Source organism: Tamandua tetradactyla, chromosome 9, assembly GCF_023851605.1.
Source record: "Tamandua tetradactyla isolate mTamTet1 chromosome 9, mTamTet1.pri, whole genome shotgun sequence".
NCBI lineage: Eukaryota > Metazoa > Chordata > Mammalia > Pilosa > Myrmecophagidae > Tamandua > Tamandua tetradactyla.
This window is the reverse complement of record NC_135335.1, coordinates 89,274,102-89,298,950: the sequence shown is the minus strand read 5'-3', so window position 1 is coordinate 89,298,950 and position 24,849 is coordinate 89,274,102. Positions and strand designations below refer to the sequence as shown.

The following is a 24,849-nucleotide window of genomic DNA, read 5'->3' as shown; positions in this document are numbered from 1 at the left end:
AGTTTAGGAAAGAATCCATTCCCCTGAATTTTCCAGCATTTGGCTTGTTGCCCCTCTCCATCCTCAAAGCCAGCAGTAGCTGGTTGAGTTTTTCTCAAACTGTGTCACTCTGACACTGCCTCGCCTGCTTCCCTCTCATACATATAAGGACCCTTGTGATTACAGTGGGCCCACCTAGGTAATCCATGATACTCTCCCCATCAAGGTGCTTAACCCAATCACATCTACAAAGTCACACATTCTGCATGTCATACTATAGGATAGATTTATTTACATTGTTACCAGTGCAAGGTAATTCACAGATTCTTGATCTTGCTTGCTTGTTGGAAGCATCCAGAGAGATTTAAAAACATATAGATGCTCAGGCATCTTGCCCAAATATTGTGATTTAAATTTAATCAGATTATGTGGGCTCAGCCATCAGCATTTTAAAAATAGTTCCCCAAAAGATTCTACCATGCAACCAGGTTCTACAAGTACTGGCCCTATTTAAGAAGGTGGATTTTGAGTATCTCCTGCATTTTAGGTCACTTACTTTACCTTTCTAACCTCAGTGTCCTTATTTATAAAGTGGACATAATCATCTTCTTGATGATGTTGTGAGGACTAAATTAAATACTATATATGCACGGTCCTGTACACCATGCCTGCCATGTGGTTGTTCCCTAGTGAAAGATAGCTCCGATTACATGCAACAGGCAAAATCAAGTGGCAAATGTCAGTATCGGAAATAAAATATCAAAGGTTGAACCCAAGATTCACCTCCTCAGTCAGATCTAAAGGAGTTTAGAGTTCCAACTATTATGCTCAGATTGTCTATAATCTGATATAGCTCAGACGAGTTATTAGTGTGTGTTGTCCTTTCATTCTGTTCTGGATAATGGTTGATTTCTTCTTGGGTTTTCTCCCTTCTCACTGCAGAGACTAGGTCTGTGGTTAAAAATTAGCCTGTCAAGTGTGGACAGTCAGTTGTCTCTATTTCTCAACTTGTGGAATGGTGTAAACTCAGGCTATCCCAGCAAGGTTCATACATCTACCTGTCTTTCAAGCCTCTCCTTTAGGAAGGGAGCATCTGCCCCAGTTCCCTAAAAGACTCAGTTCACTGTTCCTGGGTTGCTGAGCCCCAGACTCTTTCCATGTGTCGCAGCCCCATTCCCACAGATACCATGGGCATTCATTCAATCAGGAGTGACAACAGTCCTTGCTGACCCCAGGCAGACACATCACAGAGACGACGCCCCTGCATGACGCTGACACAAGAGAAAGCTGCTTTACTACCTTATTTTATTTTTCATGCATTCCTGAGAATTATAAGTGGATGAAAAGAACCATCGTAATTTTACAGGGAGTGGGGAATTATATTTAGTGAAAATCCCAAAGGGGCCATCTACTGTAGAACTGTAATTGTGTTTCTAAATTTTATTAGCTTCCAGAATCAAAAAAGAGGAGAGATTACATCATAAGGAGGGTCTTGTTTGATTAGCTTCCAGAACCCGAAAGAAAGAAGGGGAATCATATCACATGTAAGAAAGAGCTTGTACATTTTTTGCCTGGTATTTCCCTTCCCGAACCTCTGCCATTAGCTGCTAGGACTATGAAGGGGAAATACCCCATCAAGGGACATTGACCCTGGTGACTTACAATTAAAATCTGCGGTTCTTAGCTTTCAAGGACACTAGTGCCTGGTGACTCTTCCACGTCCTTCAGTTCTGGAAAGTGACTGACAGCATGTTACTACAGGTGACAAGTTTTCCAAAATTAGCATGTCTATGGTATGGTACATACAAAAAAATTAGGAGGTGACAGGTTTACCTCCCAATTTCAATTGTCCATTGGGAGAGCAGGGTTACAATTTCAATTTTTTTTCAAGAAATTTTAGAAATTGAAAAAAAGCACAAAGAAATATATAATCAATACCAGTGTAGCCATCACCAAGAATTGTTCTATCTGAGCTCAGGGTGGTTTCTGAGGGCAGACAAGCAGCTCTCCCTAGGAGTACACACCTTTAATGAATTGTGATTGGCTTTGATGAATGTGATTGGCTCAGAGACAAAGCTCTTGACCAGGGAACAGATGTCAGCCGGGCGAAGGCAGCCTTCTGAAAGGAGCGGATCCATTTGGGCTTCATCTGTAACTCATTAGTGTTTGGCTGGGGCAAAGCCTGGGCTTTCCCGCCAAGTCCACCCCTGCTGAGCAAGCAGAAAGCGGGAGCCGGATCTACCCACACCACCTCCATCCGTCTTCCCACTGCACCAAGATCCCTGCAGGAAAGGAACCGTAGGGATTGTGCTGAAGCCTCACTCAAGGCCAAATCATTTTCACAACCAAATACATTTCAGACTCGTTTTCTGCCAAGTCACTAGAGGCTTTCGATGCCACAGCAGCTCTTTTCACAGGTATCTGTTGAGCCATTGGCTTCGTGTTAACCTGGCCTGTTAAAAACTGGAATTTTAATTTTATACTTTTTAGTGTAGCTCAATAAACGCTATGCTAAAATGTAAAAGCAGTAGTAAGTATAGTGTCTTAATTTAGGGAACAGAGAAACAAGCATGTTGACAGGCCACAGACAAAGGCTGATGCTTTCAGGTAGTAATTATACTGGTTAGATAGAATTAGGGCAGGGCGTCTCAATCTGGAGTAGAGGTGAGGACAGGATGAGATACGGAGAGAAGAATGTGGCTGAGTTATAATGACAGAAATTCCAATATCTCAAATAGATACTCAATTCAGGTAGTAATGAGTTGAGAATAACTTAACTTCCTCTATTTCCCCCAAATCCCCTCCCAACTTTCTAATTCTTCTGCTGTATTATTTTATTTCCTCATGTCGCACAATATTGCTTCACAGGATGGGGGAGAAAAAAGCTTAGTATTCATGTCCACAAAGAATGAGCTATTCATTTAGACATTCTTCATTTGCTTAGAATTGTTCTCACATTGGGGAAAAAGAAAGGAACCGAAAACATTTAATAAAATATCCAGAAACATTGAGGTGTTAGCTATGATTCTGTAGTAGATGAAATGCAAGACCTAATATTTGATATAAGATGCCTTTGAATGCTCTAACTTAATTGCTGGAGTTTCCTTGCAACTTGATGAAAAGCTTTGGTGAGCAGCTACAAAACTAGCATTCATATCCAAATAATCACCTAATATTACAATATTGGTTTCCTTTTGAAACATAGTGCAAATAATTCTTTCCAACTTCACCTTCTATTAACATTGTCTCAAGAGTATTTGTGTGAAGAAAAATATGCCCCTAATATTTTGTATCCTATATTCTTTCCTCTAAATGAAGAAAAATACTACCGCTATACAGTGCTTTAAAAGTCTCACATTAATTTACTGGTTCAGAAAAATAGTTGCATATATCCAGGGCATACACTAAAATAAGACTACACCAGAAAGAATATTTTAACTTTTGCTTTTATTGATTAGAAGCCATATAACATGGAGGGGCATGAGGAGAATCAAATAGAATTTTCATCATCATCATGATATTGGTATCAAATAAGTATAAATTAATATACATATTTTCTTTTCTGAGAAAAGATTTTTATAAAAAAAAGAAACATTTGAGTATAATAATAATATCAGCTCAATATATGTGAACAAGTGTCTATACTTCCATTTATTCCAGGGAGACACCACATCACTCAACTCACTTCATGGCTTTTACTTATTCTTATTAAATTTGCAGACTAATTCAGTCACTATCAATAAGCATAGCTGCTATTCGTATCAAAATAAAATGTTTAAATTTTTAATGAATGCTTTCTTAATGTATAAATTTCTTCTCCCCAGTTTTGGAAAACACATTCCAAGAAAATATAGACATTATATACAGGGGCTGAGAGATATACATTGCTGGAAGCAGTTTGTAAATGTAAAAAGAGCAACAGCCCCTCAAACCAGAAACTTGCCTTTGACCTCTCATTCATTCATTCACAACTTATTACTAAGTGCCAAGCAATAGGCTAGAAGCTAGGAATTGGTCATATGGCCACGTGTAGCATCTTCTGCGTGGCCCAGCTAACAATCAACAATTCTCTTACTATAGAATAAGAGTCAGCAAAAAATTTCAACAAAAAGCCAAGTAGTAAATATTTTAGGCCACCTACAGTCTCTGTCACATCTTCTTTTTGGTTGGTAGTACTTTCTTGCAACCCTTTGGAAGTGTTAAAAAACAAATCTAGCTCAAGGAATGTACAAAAGCAGGTCACCAGCCAGATTTGGCTTGCAGGCAGCAGTTTGCCAACTCCTACCATGGAAGAAGGAGAAAGCATACTAGAAGAAAGTAGTAATCTCTGGCACAACCTCTATATGACCATATACTGCTAGAGAATAAGAAGTTTTCACCTCTCAAGACTTAGTACAGTGCTTAGCACAAACAATAGGTGCTTAATAAATGTTTATAACTGACGAATGAATGAATGAATATGTAGAAGGAAAGAAGGTAAGGGAGGTTAAATTAACAACTGCATGTTAAAAATCCTATTTAGTCCCAATGATAGTCCCTTTGAGTGGCTGACAACTCCCTGGCATGGAAGCAGATTACAGGGCCTAAGACCATGCATACTCATCACCTTGAACATGATAGTGGGAGGTGGGAGATTCTGTTTGGTTTTGATGTTTTAAATATCACGTGCTTGGTAGAAACAGCAGCAGAAGTGTCCAGGCTGAGTAGACACTTTTTAGTTCCTCTCCTCCTCCCATTTTTACTCAATATCCTGAGGCTATAATAGAACTTTTCTTGTCTAATTCAGCCTGGTTGGGGGGAAGTGGGATCACGCAACCATTTTCCCCAGACAAATCTCTGCCAGACACCAGAAAGTGCCAGAGTTCTTGGACTTTGCCTGCAAAGCAGACACAACCATCATAAATGAAGGTGGGCCCAGGCCCTGGCCTCAGGCAGACCCGCTGATGAGGCCATCCTCTCCTCATCCTGCAGGAGTCAGGTACAGCCACACCAGGGTCTCTTCTTTCAACTTAATGTGCATGTTTTCAAAGCAGGAAAAGGTGCCACCTCCAAATTCTGGCACCATCAACAGTTGCTGGCCGGAATTACTGAAAGAAAGGTATGTTCTGTGGGGAAAATAACAAGAGACAGACATTAGACACGAAAGTGGGGCCTCATTGTAGCCAGAAAGGGTGAGGAACAGATAAAAACATGGCTGGAAATGGGTCTATCATTTGCTCATTATGCTCTTTCATGATTCGATGAAGTCTCACGTGCCAGTATTAAACGAGATATTGGCAATGAAACCAGAAATATGGCTTTTCTGCCAGCAGAGCTGGACATAGACGATTATTTCACCCTGGACCCTGACCAGCATGTGTTCATCTTTTTGATGAGGAAGAACCACTTTCAATCCCCCCGAAGCCTTGAGATCCAACAGGGAGTAGGAATTCATGCAGTTGCCACACAGAGGAGGGAAAGGGGGCAATGCTGCCAGCAGCTGTTGGCTTCTCAGAAGGAATCCTGGTAAATGGACAAAACCATGACAAGTAGCCACAAATCAGCTGAGAAAGCAACTAGTAACTACAAATTTTGGTTGGAGACTTTGGCGCTTTTTTATAGATTGTAAATTCTTTTGAAGAACTTACAAATTCTCCTTTCCCCCAGTAATTGTAACTAGATTTATAATGAAGTAATTAAAAGATAAGCCTCTTCTCTGGGCCCCTGACGCTGTTTCAGGGTAACTTTGGGTGAACCACTTACTCTCTCTGTGCCTCAGTTTCTCATGTAGAACATGGGGATAATAATAGCTTTTACATCATAGGGTTATAGGAGTATGAAATTATACCAATATAATCTATATAATGACCACAGATATTAGTCACTTTGAATATTTTGGTATCAGATACAGATTGTGCTTTGTAGAAAAATTGATGCTTTATCAACACAAGGACAACATCATGGCTGTGCTTTTCTGTTCCTGCTGCAAGACTGCCAGGGAGGGTTCACGAAGATCAAAACACGTACATATGCAAGATGAGAAACAAACTCTAAATATTCTTATGCACCAAGAAATTGGTGATAAGTTATAAGTGAGGGAGAGGAAGATGAGGATGTTCTTTTCAATAAAACCTTATTGGAAAAAAATGTTCCATTGAAGGTGATGACGAATATCAAAGGAATTGTAGTTTTTTCAAGGGTCGACCTAGAGAAGCTGGCCTTCTGTTACAAAAAGAAAAATTCTGTTTCCCTTGGGAAATCAGTTTTAACAGTTCAGATCTGTGCTGCCTGCCTGTCATTTTCATCTATTTAACTACCACTGGGCTGCAAATGCTCCCCAGCTCCTGCTGGAATCCAGAGGGCCCTTCCCCAGGCTCAGAAGCTCATTAGAGCTGGTTTCTGGGGAAATACTACACCCTGGACCCTTATGCCTGCCTGGTAGACAGTCACACTGACATCTAGTGGTCCGCAGAGTAAGCACAGACAATTGTTTCTCTGCCTTTGCCAGCCTTTACTGTGCTTTTTTTTCTAAATCACTTTTCGTTACCATTTGTATCCCATGTTAACAAGAGAGACCAGGCTTAGTCCTGGGCAGTAGAAGGAATCTGTTGTTCTCCTGATGTAGCATCAGCGGTAGCCTGTAGGTAGATGTTTCTCAGAACAAGAATGTAGAAACAGGGGACTGGGGCTCACCGGCAACTTTTAGGCTGTGGTTGTGGTTAAGGCCTAAGCATCACAATGCAGATCCGAGTTTGAGCATGGATCTGCTGCCCACTAACAATGGGCCCTTGGTTGAATTATTGAACCACCCCACGCCTTGGTTTCTTCATCTGTAAAATGGGGTTGACTGCAACTACTCCACAGATTTGTTTTGTGAATCAAATGAGATGGTGCCTGAAAAGCTGCCAGCTTGGCACCTGGAGCAGAAGATGAATCACGATGTTATCTGTTATTGCCATGACTTTCTTTGAAAGAACAAGCAGCTATAGAAGCTGGAGACTCATGTCAAGGCCCATTACACACAAGTCAGGCAGCCCAAAGCACTGGGAAACACAGTGGATTAAGCAGTTCAGTGACCCAGATTCTGGCTCCAGTTCTGCCAGTGGCTCCAGTAGCTGTGTGACTTTGGACAGATCAATTAACCTGTTTTAGTGTCTGTAAAATGATGTTTAAGGTTATATCTTCTGCAAATACTGTGACCCTAAGGTAAAGCTTCAAATGAAAACTAGTCCACCTTTAAGGTCTGTTTTGATTTCCTTTTTACCAAAGTACAAAGTTGAGCATGTCCCAAGCATTTATTATTTGGCTACTGACTGATGAGAAGTGGAGGTGGGAATAGTCTCAGTATCAGCCACTAGGAATACAACAAGCATGTGTTTGGGAAGGGATGAAAATCCAAAGAGAAGCTCTAGAAGCCAAAGGGTATTCCCCCATCAGAAGCTCATCTGGGAACTTTCTGATAGATTTAGAGAGCTCAGTGCTTGACTTAGTTTTCTCTCCCTCTGCTAACCAGTCTTTGTGCACAACAAATACCATACAACTACTTAGCCACATAAATCCAGTGCATGGTTTATTAATAACATTGCTAAATCCCATGCCTTCGGAATTGGTGAGAGTAATGCCTAACCTCGTTTCTGAGAGCAGGTTACATTCCCTGCCAAAACCTGGGACTGATTCCTTGCTCTGTCTTCCATGCCAGGAATGATCCCTGCAGGAACATCCCTTCTGTAGCAGCACCAAGTGTTGACTCCCAAAAAGCAATCGTGAGATGAAACTTTCACTGGTCTTCTTCCTAAACCTCATCCACGTGGGGGTACTTAAACATTCATAGAAACACAGCACAAAGGCATTTGGTGACTTCGTAAGGGTGGGTATATAAGAGAGAGGGAACATTTAGGAAAGTCAAGATGTCAACATCTGTAGCTCAATCCCACACACCTGTGATGAATCAGGGTAGCCCCAAAAGGATGCCCCAAGGCTTGCCATTAAGTGTCTGCAACTCTTTTGGCAGGAATTGATCCATAAAGGTGTGAGGATAAAAGAAAGAGGGATACAGCATCCCAGGAGTTCATAATCATTTTTGTAGCCCAGTCCAGCACAGCATGGCATCTCCACACATTTGTACCACAAAGAGACCCTTAGAGGAGCCCAGCAGAATAGGGTGGGACACACAGCATACAGCTTGAAAAATGTCCCCCAGATGATTCAACCACTACTCATGCTTCTTAGCCTATGCTTTCCCTTCACCTCACAGGAGACTATCCAAAACACCTTGATTTACCCTACTGGACAAAGATAAAACTTTGGGCAATGAGAGTATGTTTATGCCTCTCAAGTAGTTTTTATTGTTTTTATTCATATTAAATATTTGTCCCAGGACCATTGTTACATGTTAGCACACTGATCTGTAAGTCATTTACAAATTTTAAATGCTTGAAAAAATGTTTTGAATCAAATCAAATTTTAACTGGGCAATAAAATGTATATATATGACCCTGATCTTATTAAAGTGCCATTGTCTTCTTTTTGGGTCATCACCATTTTCCTCTTCCGATCACTGTAACTCAGAAAAAAAGAGGACACCTCACTGTAGGAAAACATTAAGCTAATCTTATCATTTACAGAGAGTTTTCATATAGGTTAATAATTCTCCAAACACTGGTTTTAACTATTCTTCTTACCAGAATTTTTAGTTAAAAGAAAAGTTTGAGGTTGGGGGTACAAGGGTGGTTCAGTGGTAGAATTCTTGCCTGCCATGTGGGAGACCCGGGTTCCATTCCTGCCCCATGCATTTCCCAAAACAAACAAACAAGCAAACAAACAAATTTAACAAATAATGGGATACGCACATGGAAGAAGAATGAAATGTGATCCCCACCATACAGCATAAAAAAAAACAGAAATAAATCAATAAATGCTTATTGATAAATAATAAATGACTCTTTATAGCACTTTAATTTCAGAAAATCATAAACATGCTAATGGGGTTTTGGTTTTTAATTTTGGTTTCAATTTTTATTTCTGCTCTTTGAATGAATCATGACTGTTAACACCTTTTTATCTAGACAGAAGTTCATTTATATGAACATGTTGCCATCAATCTGATTTTTGTTATGGGCTTCCCAAACTATAAACTCTTTTCTTATCTATTCATACCTTCTTTTGGTAATCAGTTTTAAGCCACAGTCTCGTGAACAATAAACACTGTGTCAAGACAACCGTGGAGGAAGAAACGGTGTCCCAGGCCCCTGAACAATCAATTGAATGAGTCAATGATTCTGAGGAACAGCTGTTGGCATACAGATAGGGCTAAAGGAGATCTAACAGAGTTGTTTGCATCAACATGCAACAGCACCCCCATGCCCCCCCCCCCCAACACACACAGGCCAATGATCAAAACAAGCAAGCAGAATTGTTTCTTGTCTCCTCATTGTCATTTCCCCTTTCCAGGCTGCCTCTGATGTTGCAAAGTCAATCAGATGCTTTAGCCACTAGTCCTGCATCCTCCAAGCTCTGTCCAGTCTCCTTGTCAATCTCTGATCTACTCTGATCACAGACATAGAACAAACTTTAACACATCCCCTACAGTGTTTAGTGATATTTGGTTAGGAAGTAAATTATTAGGGTTAGACCGAAAACTTTTTTGAATCAGAATAAGAAACTTGCAAAATGTTGCGTGTGAACTGAGAAGTTGAACTCAAAATAGAAACTATGCAAGAAAGATAAAGTCACGTTCCTGTGATATACTTGGGCAAGAAAAGCACTTGGCGTCAAAAGAGCTGGGTTTGGTTCTCATCTCTACCACTTGCTAGAGCTTAACTAGAGTGACCACTTACTACAGGTGACTCAGTTTACCCTTCTATAACAATAAGAATTAACCAGGATTTTGAGAATCGAATGAGATAATGAATGTGAAATTTTGTCTTACAATGTGACGAGTAGTTCTAATAATAGAAGAGTAGCAGGTACAAAAATATCGAACTCCAAAATATTTTCTAAATATACAAGTGTGTACATAGAGTTGGGAGGGGGAGATATTTAGGTCATTTGTACCTTGGCAGAAGGGTACATTTAACAAAGCACACACTTTAAAACTAGATAATGACAAACTGCCCTGTACTAGTATTAGCACACAATCAAGGAGTCGTCAGTGCTTTCAGAGGAAAATGAATAAATGCATGAATGAGTGAGTAAAAGTCTAGAGCAGCTGAAACTTGAAGCATTTTGGAAAGATGAGGGAGCCTGAGCAAAAGGAGTAGCGATGCATTAAGAACAGGTTACAGTTCATGGAAAACTTCAAATTGAGAACCACGTGGTTTTAATGAGAAAAGGTGAAACCCAAAGCGAAGAGTCCCATGATGGCAAAGGTGAGAGAAGTTGCTCATTTTCACATAGAGACTTGTTGTTGTACATTTTGAGAAAGAAGTGAGGTAAGAGTTGTCAGGTGATTCTATTACTTAATCCTGATTACAAAATACTGAATGTATTTTCTTCAGAGTTCCAATGGAGAAGGGATGGAAAGGTGGAGAGGAGGTGATGGAATGTTCCTATTGTCATATTTTGTAAAGTGAGGATTTCAAAATATTATCCATTTTGGTCTGTGGAATTTTCTATGACTCTCCATGTCTGGTATCTAAATTTTACTGTCCTCAAGATCATACTGAGGATCCCTCACTGCCCGGTAGCTACTCACTGTGTTGATGACCTTGCAGATGCCTTCCTCTTCTAAGCAGTTCCCTTCACACCGATATTTTCACATAGCAAGGAAGGAAGTCTCTAGAAAACCCCCAGATGGCCTCATCCCTCCACCCCATTCTACTCCATGAGAACAAGATACTTTCAGTTTCTAACTTCTTGCTGAGTGCAGAAAATGAAATTCACTGTCCAGCTACTTGTGTGTGTGTGTTTCTGTGTGTGTCTGTGTGTCTGCACATCTGTGTGTGGAAGTGTGTGTGTGTGTTGGGAGGATGTGGAGGCTGCAAACAAAAAGGGAGTGTGACATTTCTATTTTTTTTCCTATGTCAAACAGTATCTTTCTCAAGAATTTTTACTACAAGCCATATGTTTTTTAACAAAATGAACTTTCTTTTGATGATTAATGCTATTTATATATGAAAATAGAACAAGCACAAGCAATGGTAGTTGAAATTCAACTCTCTTAATTTTGAGGTTTAAAAATGAAAGAAGACCTTGGGCGGGCCGCGGTGGCTCAGCGGGCAAGAGTGCTTGCCTGCCATGCCGGAGGACCCCGGTTCGATTCCCGGCCCCAGCCCATGTAAAAAACAAACAAACAGGGCGGGCCGCGGTGGCTCAGCGGGCAAAGTGCTTGCCTGCTATGCCGGAGGACCTCGGTTTGATTCCCGGCCCCAGCCCATGTAACAAAAACGGAGAAACAGAATACAATAAAACAAGAAAATGTTTAAAAATGTTTCCCTTTCTTCCTTCCTTCCTTCCTTCTATCCTTCCTTCCTTCTCTCTGTCTTTCCTTTAAAAAAAAAAAAAAAAAAAAAAAAAAAAAAAAAATATAATAAAATAAGAAAATGTTTAAAGATGTTTCCCTTTCTTCCTCCCTTCCTTCCTTCCATCCTTCCTTCCTTCTCTGTCTGTCTTTCTTTCCTTCCCTTCCTCCCTCTCTCTTAAAAAAAAAAGAAAAAAAAAAAAAAATGAAAGAAGAATTTGCATTATGGTGTGCACATTAAATATTATGCTAAAAACCAAATAAGCCCAGTAAGATATCTATGAAAACAATTTTCAATTATTTGCAAGTTCATTAATCAAACTATCAATTCCTCAGGAAGCCACTTTCTAATTTGATATATTTAGTTAATGCAGGCTGAGTTATATCCTAAGCAAGGGCAAGCTAAATTTTTGTGTAAATATATATATAATGGAAAAGCAAAAATAAATAGTTTTAGGACTGTTTGTGGTTATATGCTTATCTACATCCTGCTTTATATTATCTGCATTCTATTATTATTCCATAAGCATTAAGAAGCATATACCAGAACAAACTTCAGAAATGCAAAGTTATCTCTAACTTCCTCATCCCTTTGCACCTACACCCTTGGAGGACATGACAAAGTCAAAAACTGAATTTGTACAGGAGCTGTTTGATAGGATAACCACGAAGAGAAAGCCTGAAGCTCCTAATTTTAGAATGATGATGATGTTAAAGCTTCTGGTGCTCAAGGCCTGGAAGGGCACACAAATGCCCAGTTGGTCAATATTCCTCGAGAATTCAAAGTGACGCACCATTTGGTCATTGCCATTTAAGCTGTGCAACTTGCTAAATTGGCTTCCTCTACTTCAGTTCACCCTTGAGGTGAGAGCACAGCAGTAACAAGGGAAGAGTCCAGAGCAGCCGGGCCTGAGATGAGACAAGAGTCAAAGATGATACAAGCTGACATCTGCAGAGGTTGTCTGCCAAGGTCGCCAGGCCTAGCCTCTGGAGGGTACATGGCCAAGCACACACGGCTCTCAGAGAGACACCTCCTATACTAGGGGTTTCCTTCTTACACTACAGCCCGTCAAGGACGGGACTCTGCAGGTTGCTGAAGTCGTCTGTAGCTTCATCTCCACCTTCACAAGTCACAGAAGAAATGTAAGGCGGGTGGTGTGTCACACCCAGGACTACTACTGCTGCTTCCGCTACCACCTCCTCCCCCCGGTACCTGTGCCGAGTCTGCAGCCTGCAGCCTGCCCTGTGCCCCAAGAACTCAATTTGCGGTGAGAGGCGAGTTCCCACATCCTGTTGAACAGGGGCCTGGTGATCTCTCCAGCCTCAGAGGCTCAGCCAACTGGAATGTGCCAGCACCTGTTCGCTGTTAGGGAGAGATTCTGTTAGACACAGAGTTCTTAAGAATAGTCACGAATGGGGTCTGATGCTTCTGAAGAAGCTAAGGAAAGGATTTCCCCAAATATCAACTGTGTGCTCAGCCATGAAGAAATACCATCCAATTGTCTATCAGCCAGTGCATTTTATTGCATGTCATGGAGAGAAATGCGCCAGGCCTTCAGAGAGTGTTTGTTGAGGCTGAGGGCTGGGGAAGTGGTAGTTTCTGGGGAAGAAGGATAAAGCTAGTCTCTGGGTTTTCTATCTGTGTGTGTATATTGGGAAGGAGTGCATGGGTTGGTAAAGTATGCTAAGTGCCTAAATTATGATTCAATAATACTTAAATATTAGGCCATGTTAATGGGAGATGAAAAGATTTATTGCAGGCTCATCATCTCAAAGGAAACTTGCCATCTACTGTGGTTGTGTAGCGTTTTGTTACAAGTACTGTACACTCAGCCAGCTTCCCTTAACTTTATCTTTCCAATGAAAAGCAATGAGAGAAGTTTTAGTATATAGCTTCTGACAATAAAAAGTTCTAATGAAGGCTATGTTTCCAGATCAAAACAATTCACTTTTCCAAGTATTGGGTTTAGCAGACCAAATTCCTTTAAAGAGAACAGATAACTTACCACTGTGTACGTGTGTGCATATATGTGTGTGTAATGTATGTGTGTAAATGTATGTGTGCAGGTGTGTGTAAATGAATGTGTGCATGTATGTGTGTATAGCATGTCTACATGTATGTGAATGTATGTGTGTATATGTGTATGCATGTATGTGAATGTAAGTGTGCGTGTATGTGTGTACATGTATGTGTGCATGTATGTGTGTGAATGTATGTGTGCAAATGTATGTGTGTCTGTATGCATGTGTGCATGTATGTGCGTTGGGAAGAGGCGGAGGGCTTGGGTGTGGGCATATCTGTCATTTTTTTTAAATCCAGGTGATACAAACCAGTGAGACTGACTACTATTCCTCCATGAAAGCTTGAACTGCTTCTTCACTGAGAATATTACAAAGTTTCACCAGTCCACTTCCTGCCTAAAGGATGGTAAGTTTCTCCCACTACGGAAGAACTTACTATCTTCTCATTCATTTTGTTAGACCTCCTGGTCAACTCGTTGCACTCAGGGTCTTGCTATGGACAAAATGGCAGTGGTAGTGTAACTAGTTCTTCTCTGAGATAAGCAGCGATTCACATCAAATAGGCCATAGGTAATGGTACACTATCTCAGTGTTCCAGTTAAAAAAAATAAAAACCACAAGCAAAATTGATCAACGTATTTTTTTTCAAAAAAGAAATGAATATGAGTAAGCTGTTAATATTCATTTACTGCCTCTCTCATGATTTCTAGCATCACAAGCAATCAGGTGAGGTCATTTCTCCTTTTTTCCTTGGGCTCTATCCAAGGAAGAAAAACTGCATTCACAGAGGTGGTTCATTCTCTTCTTGCTTTAATTACAAAAATGACACAGCAACACCTTAAGGACATGAAATCAGGCTTCAAACTTATTTTAGAGTCATTGCCTATCCAGGATTCATGGGTATTTTATTTCTTTTGTACTTTGTAAAACATTCGAAAGGTGAGACTTTCAGAGACATGTAACTTAAAAAATGATCTCTAGTGGTAGCCTTTTCATATTATTTGGGTTCCATACAGCTATTTGTGGGTATAAAGGGTACTCTAGTATTAAGAAAAATTAAAGTAGACTTTCTGATGAGGTCATTTCAACAGTCCTGGAGTAATCATAATAGCTCAGTGTTTCTCAACTTTGATTTATTTCTTGAGGGATGCTGTCTTGTGCATAGTAGGGTGTTTATCAGCATCTCTGGTCTCTAACCAGGGATGTCTGGTCTCCAGACATTGCCAACTTTTCCTCAGAGTGGGGGTGGGTGGCTGAAATCACCTCAGTCGCGAACCACTTGAGTGGTTTAATATCCAAGATATATTAAAAAGCATGGATGCTATAAAAATTATGACACTCTGTTCCTAATAACAGATCCAGGGTGCTTCTAATTTTCCAAATGAAAAAAAAAGTATGTAGGCTAGCTTCAGTAAGAAAGAACTCTTTCTAAACCCCAGCTGTTGAGTTATCCTGGAATATCGGTAAACGCCCAGGTTTTTGATGTCTGTCTTTAAGGCCATCTCTGCCTTGATTTACCTAAGGACTTGTATCATTCATTTTATGAGCCTCCTAAAAACAAAAAGATTTTCTGATATCTGGTATTGTTAGCTGGAAACTCAGAGGAGGACCTAACTAAAAGATTATGCCAACAGCCATCTTCCCCGGAGCTGTGGCAAAAGTGTTGAATGTATACTAGTGAGGATATATAATTTTGAAGAGAAAAAAAATAAATAAGGGCTACAGGAATTGATTTCTATCAAAAGAATTTCTACAATTACATATGTACAATTGTAGGGCAATGTGTGAGTAGCTTGGACTAAGCATTATATACATATACAATGAGTAGAAATAATGAATTGCTTCAGGTGACTGGGAGGGAATTTTCAAGTTATTTTAGATGAAATCAGTACTTTTCCTCAAAATATCCTAAAATCTGAGGTCTTCCAGACAGTAAAATACCTCTTCTTAAGTAGAATCCCAATCTTTAAATAATTAAAAATTGAAAAGTTCCTGCAAATCAATGTCCACTGATATAGATTAATCACCAAGGGGGAAAAAAAGAGCTAATATTAAAAATATTTAACTGGTGCCAATCAATCAGAATAGTTGCCAACCATTCATCCAACTATACTGGTGTGTATCACCAGATTATTAGTTCTGGAAAAATGTAAGGTAAGAGTTGGGATTTCTATTTATGTAAAATAGGGGTAAGGAAGATTTATATGTTTGTGGGTCTGTGTGTGGTTATGTGTGTCAGTATATACACACACATATATTTCCATATGCATAGTTTAGCAATATACACGTGAAATGATAATATTGGTTGCCTCTACAGAAGGGAATTGGGTAAGGTCACCATCTATTTATGGTTTAGAGCAGGTTGATTTTGAGAGTAAAAGGAACTAGTGTCAGAGGTCATAGGAAACTCAAATTTCACTCCATTATACGTTGCCTCCCTTACCTTTTTTATTTTTTAAGTAAAAAGAACCTTGAAGAATGGAATGGATATTCAATCTGCAATGAAACTAGAATGGGAAAATGTTAATTTTTAAATGATTTTTGTTTTTCTAGTATATCATTAAGGAAGAAGCCGAGTTATTTTATTGTTTTGAAATTTTTAATCTAATAAATTTATGATGAAAATCAAGTAAGCCCTAAAGCTAAGCAGTCAATTTAAGTGATAAATGGTTGTAGAAGTTCAGTATATTGATTTTCCAGACATATTTGTAAGCTCAATATCTCTTTTCTGTGTCTTCCAATTACTCTACATAGCAATTTACTGCTCTTTATTTCCCTATCTTTTGATATCCAGTGAAAAAGTTTCAGAGGATGGAGATACCTAACTCAAGAATAATAACTCTTCTATGTTACTCAAGAGTCACTTTGGTTCTACTTAGACTCAGTTGAAATGAGTAACATTAATGATTGTGATTCAGAATTTGGACATCTGAAGAAAATAATGCCACATGACTGTTGAATTAGTGAAACAACGATGGTAGGCAATCTTTGAATGTATAGTAGATGCAATTCTGGATCTAAGAACTTTACATGCATACATTAACTCAATTAATCCTTTTTTATTTAAATCAACCCTGTGAGATATAGGAACTGCTAGTGTCCCCATGTTATAGATGAAGAGAACTGAGCTTCAGAGAGGTTTAATAACATATTGAACATCAAATGGCTTATAATTAGAAAGGTCAAGGTTTGAATCCAAATAGATAACCCCAGAGGCTGAGCTGTTTGCCAAAACCTGCACCACCTCCTGGAGTCTGGGTTTTGGCAGCCAAGAGAATTTACTTCCACTTTCAACTCCACCAGTACCATGTTTTCAAAACTAAAAACCTGTACATGGAGTGTGACAGTGGGCATATGTGTTTAGAGTTGTGTTTATCCCTATGAAATCCAAGACTTGAAGTTGCTGAAAATATTTAGAATGTCCTAAAAGTTCTTTAGGTTACTGTTTCCTTACCAGTGAGGGAGGAGGACTAGATGATTTCTAAAGTTTAACCTGCTTCATGAAATTAGAAAACCTTCTTATGTTCCAGGCTCTCTTGTGAGTGCTTTACAAATATTCATTCACTTAATTTCTCTGACAGCCCTATGGATACGCACTGTTATTATTCCCATTATGAAGATGAGCAAACCAAGGCCCAGAGAATTTAAATACCTTGTTCAAGGCCAAATAGCGAATAAGATACAAGCCCAGTCCACTTGACTCCTGAGTCTGTGTTCTTAGCTTCTTGTTATACATCTAGAATAAAAGACATCTGCCCCAGAGACAGATTCCCTTCTCGTATTTGATGCTTCTTTGTGGTGCTTGTGATTCGCTAAGATTTGGAGCCTTCTATAGAGAATCTGTGGTCTCCCTGGAGGTACAGCTTCTCCCATTTGGTTCCTCAACACCAAAACTCCCCCTCTGTTCTCCTCTCTTCTTCCATGTCACCTTCATGGATTGCTGGAAGATTTGAGGAAATCATGGGAATGGAAAAGTGTTATAAGGGAACAAGGTAGAAAACAAAGAATTTTCAGTGATTCAGATGTAGGGTAGTAAATTAAACAGGCAAAACTCAAGCTGGAAAATGCTGCTTTTGTTTGGTTTTTCTCTTCCTACTTGGACCCTTGCCCCCATATATACACAAGCTTGTGGCTTGGTATGTTTGAAAATGACTATGTGTACTGGTCTGAAAGGAAGTATGCCCTCTAGAAAATCCATGTTTTAATCAAAATATCATTTCATAAAGGTAGAATAATCTCTATTCAATACTGTATGTTTGAAATTGTAATGAGATCATCTCCCTGGATGATGTGATTTAGTTAAGAATGGTTGTTAAACTGGATTAGGGGATGACATGTCTCCACTCATTTGAGTGGGTCTTGATTAGTTTCTGAAGTCCTATAAAAGAGGAAACATTTTGGAGAATGGGAGATTCAGAAAGAGCAGAATGATGTAGCCATGAATGCCGAGAGTCCACGAGCCAGCAACCTTTGGAGATGAAGAAGGAAAACGCCTCCCGGGGAGCTTCATGAAACCAGAAGCCAGGAGAGAAAACTAGCAGATGATGACGCCATGTTCGCCATGTGCCCTTCCAGCCAAGAGAGAAGCCCTGACTGTGTTTGCCATGTGCCTTCTCACTTGAGAGAGAAATCCTGAACTTCATCGGCCTTCTTGAACCAAGGTATCTTTCCCTGGATGCCTTAGATTGGACATTTCTATAGACTTGTTTTAATTGGGACATTTTCTTGGCCTTAGAACTGTAAACCAGCAACTCATTAAATTCCCCTCATTAAAAACTGTTCCGTTTCTGGTATAGTGCATTTCAGCAGCTAGCAAACTAGAACACTATGCAAGGTATGCAGCTCAATGCCAACCTTCATTCCCCAAATATGTATTGGGTTCCTCAGGATACAAGGCCCTGATCTAGGTACTTTGAGGATACAAAGGAGAATAAAACACAACTTCTAGACCTCAGAGCCCTAGATAGACCAGAATTTGCATCCCTGTGTTTGCTGTTCCTGGTTGTAAGGCTTAGCATATGCTACTTAGGATTTATAATACCGATCGTTTCCATTTTTTGCACCTATGCTGCAGGCCAGACAGGCACCTCAAAAATTCCATCTCTAATTCACATAACAGTCCTAGCAGATACGTGTTATCATCCCCATTTTACAGATAATACAACTGAGGCCGCTCTGATAAACTAGAATTCAAACCCAGTTCCCGTGCTCTTTCCATGACAGTCTCCTGCATTTTCAGTCTCTTTCTTTTTTCCTATGAAATGGAGTTCAATAATGCCAACCTCTTAGGATTGCTGTCAGAATGAAATGGAATGATATGGGTAATGTGTTTCGTTTAGGATCAAACATATGTATTTACACAGTAGATGGTGGCCCTTGGGTTATAAGAGGAAATAGCATAGGGGGGTGTAGAAGTAACCAAAGTACTACATGAGTTAAAAAGAGGGGAGCAAATCTTCCCAACTGGACAGGATCTGGTTTCGTGGTATTTGAGTGGGGCCTTGGAAGATGAAATGCGTTTGGGTGTGTGGCAATGAGAGGTGGGGACAGGAAGAAGGGGTTGTACTTTTTGGGTGAATTTCAAAGCACGCAAAAGGAAATTGTCATGGACACGTGTATCTTTGGTGATTTTTCTAAGTCTGAGATTTTAAAATATTTCAAATAAAACTAGAAAATTTCAACAGCTTTTTTTGGTAAGAAAAGCACATGGTTGAGTGTGTGTGCGTGTGTGGCAGACTCCTTATGAAAAAAGGTGAGTGGCAAGAGATGAGACTAGAAAGACAAGGCTGGATAATGAAAGGGACTGGAGGTCCTCTAAGACAATTTTTCAGCAGCTTTCTTTTGAAAGGAACTGTAAATTCATTGCCAATTCTCCCAGATTAAATGGGATTATATTCTCAGAGAGGGCTAGACAAGGAAGACAGATTCTGCAATAGGACCTCCGAGAAAGATGATATTCTAAATGTGATTATAGAAGAGCTGAGAGTGGTGGAGGGAAAGGTCTGGAAATGGTGTTTCCAGTATTCCCTGCTGTTTCCATATTAACCTTCCCTGTGTACCAGCTCTCAGAGCGAACAGTGCCTGCCTATCAAATCCAGGCACAGTGAAATCATCAGCACTGAGTCTTTATAAATAAGTAGAAAGCTCCATTTTATTACATACTTACAAAAAGGAGTGAGTTTTTCTGCTACATCTCCAGGTTTGCAGACCAATCTGAAATGTTCATGAGCACAAGAAAACTTTTGCAAACCACAGAGAGAGCTGCTAAACACAGCCAAGATGTTTAATACCTGCAGCCTTATCTCAGAAGAGGTTACTTTCATTTTTTAAAAGCAGTTCCTACTTGAGTCTCAACTGTAAAACATGAAGTCATTTGTTAGTCATGTCCAAATATTTTCAAGTAAGAAAAGATGTAGAGAAATACCAAGTTAGAGCACATCCAGCTAGATAGCTGACAGAAGAGTGAGAGGAAAGGGAAAAGGTAAGTGATTATTTAAATAAAATCAGGCGAGCCGGAAAAAGCCCTCCCTCTTCAAAAAACTCTCACAACTTATTTTGCCATAGAGGAAGATAAATGTTACAATATCCCGCTAACCAATCAGCAGCGCTGTGGGCCTCTCCCCAGGAAACCCTTTAAAGTATAGTATTTTAAACCGTGCAAGTTAGACTTCTGACTCTCAGCTCATTTTTGTTCCTTATGCTTGTAGGATGGCAAAGCAGATGTGAAGTCCCTCATGGCGAAGTTTAACACAGGGGGCAACCCAACAGAGGAGGTCGCGGTCAACAGACGACCCTTCAGTGTCACAGGGCAAAGTTCACCTTCAGGAATACAAGCCAAAAAGAATGTATTCAGCAACCAAGGAAATGCCAGTCCTCCCACAGGACCCAGCAACATACCTAAGTTTGGGTCCCCAAAGCCAACTTTGGGAGTGAAACCTGCTTGTGAAGATAAGCCTGACAAGGAGCCCAAACCCCCATTTCTAAAGCCTGCCGGAGCCAGTCAAAGATTTGGAGCGCTGGCAAACCCAGCCACCAGAGACCCTGAGGCGAAAATGGGATTTATGAAACCTGGAGGCCCCAAGCCCCTCAACTTGCCCAAAGGAGAGTGCAAACCTGCGGTTCCCCGGCCCCCTGGGAATAAGCCGGCACTTCACAGTGTAAACCAAGACCACGACTTAAAACCCCCGGGCCCGAAGCCAGGGTCTAATTCTCCAGCCCAGGAAAATGAACAGAAGCATGCTCTCCCCAATTTGGCTGGGGTTAAAGGCAAGTTTCTCTCAGCCTCACAAGATCATGACCCCAAACCCCTCTTCCCCAAGCCTGCTGTTGGCCAGAAGCCATCCCTGACTTCCGATGCCTCCCATGAAAACGAGAGCCCCACTAAAAATGTGTCGCTTCAGAAAGGACCCCCGGGTCCTCTAGGGCCTAAGTCCAAACCCAGCCCTTTAATAAAACCAGCAAAAGGAGAGCCAGAAAATCGGGACCGTGGAGGTGACACACCAAGTCCTGCCTTCCCTGGAGTGGTGCTGAAACCTGCAGCAAGCAGAGCTGTCCCAGGCTTCTCCAAAAATGCTGAAGAAAATAAGGAAGATAGGAAGACAGACACTGCTAAGAACATCTTCCTAAGCAAAATGAATCAGGAAGAGTCGGACTCTGGGGCTCCTCCTGCCAAGTTCCCTAAGGCACCTTCTAAGCTGACAGTGGGAGGGCCCTGGGGCCAAAGTCAAGAGAAGGAAAAGGGAGACAAGATTCCAGCCACCCCGAAGCGGAAGCCGTTGCCTCCCTTGTTTACCTTGGGTCCACCTCCACCGAAACCCAGCAGGCCCCCAAATGTTGACCTGACGAAATTCCGAAAAAACACTTCTGGAAACAGTGAGTTCTTTTCTCATTTGCTTTCTAGTATGTTTCTTTCCACAGTAGAGGATATGTTAAGTTCTGGGAGAAAAATTTCAACAAGGAATGATTCCATAACTGGTACTTGTGTATATGTGGTGAATTTTCCTTGGCATTTTTTTCTTTCAACGTGGAACATCTGAGAAGGAAGGATGCCTTAGTTCTGTGTAGGCATTCTATGAGAAAATGTTTTGGTGGGCTTCTTTTGGGGGAGATGTACATTCATTGGATGGATACCTGGTTTGGCTTACTGGTAAGCATTGTCTTGACTTCCTTAGTTGAGTTTCATTTCTGTTGAATGAGAGCAAGATGTGTTACTTGTACTACCACGAAGGAATTACAGTAAAAAGATGAACAAAGCTTGAAGTCAGTATTTCTCAACGAGGGGCAATTTTATACCTTCCACCGACCCCAGTGGACATTTGTATTATCTGGAGGCGGTTTGAGGTTGCTACTGGTATCTAGTTGGTAGGAGCCAGAGATGCTGCTAAATACCCTACAATGCACAGGACAAGAACCCCACACTCACCATAGCAAACAATTGTACAACCCGAAATATCAGTAGGGCAGAGCAGCCCTCCTTGAAGTGAGTTTAAATGTCAAAAAAAAAAAAAAAAAGAAATCATGTGTTTCCTTAGCCCCAATATTCAAGTAAGAGACAAACCTGACTCTTCAAATGGCCCTTTGTGGTGCATATTGTACTTATTTTCTATTTCCTTGTTTCTAAACTTGTCTGATTCATCAAGGATATGAAAGCCAGAAAATAAACCAGACGAAGTGGTTTATTATTCTCCTTGGTAAAATAGTTTAATGTTGCTACCAGAGATGTTGCTGCAGTATAAATTGATACCAAATGACTTCCAAAGATTTGTAACCCTGCATCCTGAGGGGAGAAAGAAACTCAGTCATGCCCTGAGATAATGAACAGCTTAGACAGATGATGTGCAACCATTTGCTTATTGTGAGGGGAAGAAAGGATGCATGCAGATGACCACACTACTATCAGACATAGTCTTCTCCTTACAAAATTATTGTCTAATTAAAGCAGTTCTAGGCATAAAGATTGCATTCCCTTTTTGTGCTGTAGAAGCATATTGCAATACGTCACCTCCCTGAGTGCCGTATTCTCCCTGTGATAAACAGATAAGTAAGCAAATCCTCCATTCATTCTATCCTGTGGAAAGCAAATCTGGTGTGACCCCACGATGGTCCGTCTTCTACGAAGAATCAGGCTTGTTACCCATGGAGTTCCTTCTCATCTGTCACCTTCTTGTTTCAATTCTGGCTCAGAACTCAAGCTGCTATTTTTGAGCAACCTCTTAAAACTATTTCTTCTGTATCATAAATTAAAAAAAAAAATCAATCATAGCCTCCATTTTATGGCCATGACTTCATGCCAGGGAAACCATTCTGATGCTAAGCAGAAACCTCTTGGAAGTTTTCTTCCACATCCTCCACCTTTGTTTCACCTCAGTCCCAGGTTTGCGTGGTGGTAACCTGTGGTCTGGTGGTAACCTGTGCTCCGGTGTCAGACTTTTGAATGGTTTTCCCCAAGAGCTTATGAATTTCTCTTTCTGGCTCTGCACAGTGACCAACCAATGCAGGCCTGGTAAAATTGGTATTGGGCTTACTTTCAGTGCAATACAGCCATAAGGGAATGAGGCAAAATATCAGAATTTCAAAGTTTCTCCTTGCGCCATCTCTTGCTTGCCCTTCTGCAACCCTCTCCCTTCTCCTGAACCCAATTCCTTCCCTGGTCAGCACCTTTCCCAGGCTTCCTGATGCAGTTTGGATTCTAAATCCTCTCACCAATGTACCCCATCCCCCAAGCTCCGATTCCTCAGGACATACTACCCTCAAAATGAGCCCACTTCATCCAGGTCCTTCATAAATCAAAACTACAATCCTCTTAAGTTAAACTAACTTCTGTTCATGTCAGGAAAAAAGCAATCTGATTCAGAACTTTAAATTCCAAATAATATCACTTTAAAGTATTCACATTTAAAACGGACTGATTACATTTTTGTTAATAGAAATAACATTATGGCTCAAAAAATAGAAAATAAGAGTTTATAGGGAAACGTCACTTTGTGGTCCTCGACTGCCATTTGCTGGGTTGTTCCAGTCCCTGACCCACAAAAACATGCTTTTGAATTTCTTATGTGTCCATCCAAGAAAATATGTACAAATCTCCTACATTTTACTAAAGAGTAACCAATTCCTTTCTAGAATACACAATGGATTACTAGCTTAATTGATTTAGCAATGTGAATTGTGTAAAAATGTTTGCTGTTAGAGACAATGCTGCAGAAAATAACCTTGCATATATGTCATAAAATAAGCATTTATTCTCTGAAAATAGAGGTTTTCTTAATTGCTGGGTCTGCTGACCCCTGATCCTTCTATTGCCACTTTTCCTAAACCGTGCTAGAACTATTAAGTAAACTGACATTTAGGAAAGTTAAAAATATACCAAAATTGGAGAGTATATTTTCAAACAATGTGATAGTTCTATAGGAGGTTGACTAGACAGAAGAGGCTTAAATTTCTGTTGTAACAAAACAGAAATCCGGAGATTCATTTGTCTATCATCCTAGAGAACATTGAGTCGTGAGTGGCAACTTACTGAGTATTCAAATGCACAGAGATATGTGGGACTATTGTATGCACAAATCTATAGAAAGGCAAAGTACTCTCAGAGTCAATCAGTGGGATTATCTCAATCATTTCACAAGTGAGGGTTCAGGCTCTAAAATGTAACTAATTTATCCAAAGTCATACAACGGATGAATTTCCAGGTCATCAGATTCCAGGTTCTGTACTTTCTCTACATACCACCCTGCCTCTACATCATGCATATGTTTACATAAGTTCATGTTTGGTGTTTGTGTATGTATTACAACTCATACTGAATATATATGTATTATTACAAATACATATGCACACACGCACACACACATGATTTTAACTTTTTGCAAAGGACTCTGCTAGTTGTTATTTGTTTCTAACTGTATCTCATAAAGTAGGTAGGGCAGTTTTTTGTTATTTTTTGGTTGTTGGGTTTGGGTTTTTTTTGCATGCTTTATGGTGGGGGTCACATTTCATTCTCTCTCCATGTGAGTATCCATTAGTTCAGCAATGTTTATTGAATTTCTTATGTTTGTTTGTTTGTTTCTTTGTTTGCTTGTTTATTTGTTTTGGGGAAGTGCATGGGCCAGGAATCGAACCCAGGTCTTCCACATGTCTGGCGAGAATTCTACCACTGAGTTACCCCTGCACCCCAGTAGGGCAGTTTTAATGATTCCATTTTAAACCAAAGCACAGAGTGTCTAAGGCAGCACAACAGTTATTAACAGAGCAGAGATTAATATAGAGACCACATATAATAGATTTTAGAATCAGTAGTCCTGGCTTTTAAGCTCCACTCATTTATTTATCTGCTAAGGTTACATCCTTAGGCAAGTTGCTTTATGTCTTTCAGTAAAAGTTTTCTTTATTTGAAGGTCTATTTTTTCTTT

At 40.2% G+C, this 24,849-nt stretch overlaps 1 protein-coding gene across 8 annotated transcripts in view; it reads left to right on the top strand.

Moving 5' to 3' along the window:
* The window catches only part of FYB1 (FYN binding protein 1), a 170,519-nt gene that overhangs the window by 57,410 nt on the left and 88,260 nt on the right, over nt 1–24,849 (top strand). For 4 of the 8 annotated variants that reach the window (XM_077117036.1, XM_077117045.1, XM_077117037.1 and 1 more), the window contains exon 2: nt 20,146–21,310. In XM_077117036.1, the coding sequence (XP_076973151.1) occupies nt 20,146–21,310 (1,165 nt within the window). Of the gene's footprint in view, nt 1–4,757; nt 5,078–13,736; nt 13,845–19,739; nt 19,920–20,145; nt 21,311–24,849 lie in introns of those variants that run through there. The other 4 variants (XM_077117038.1, XM_077117040.1, XM_077117039.1 and 1 more) reach the window with 4 other exon arrangements.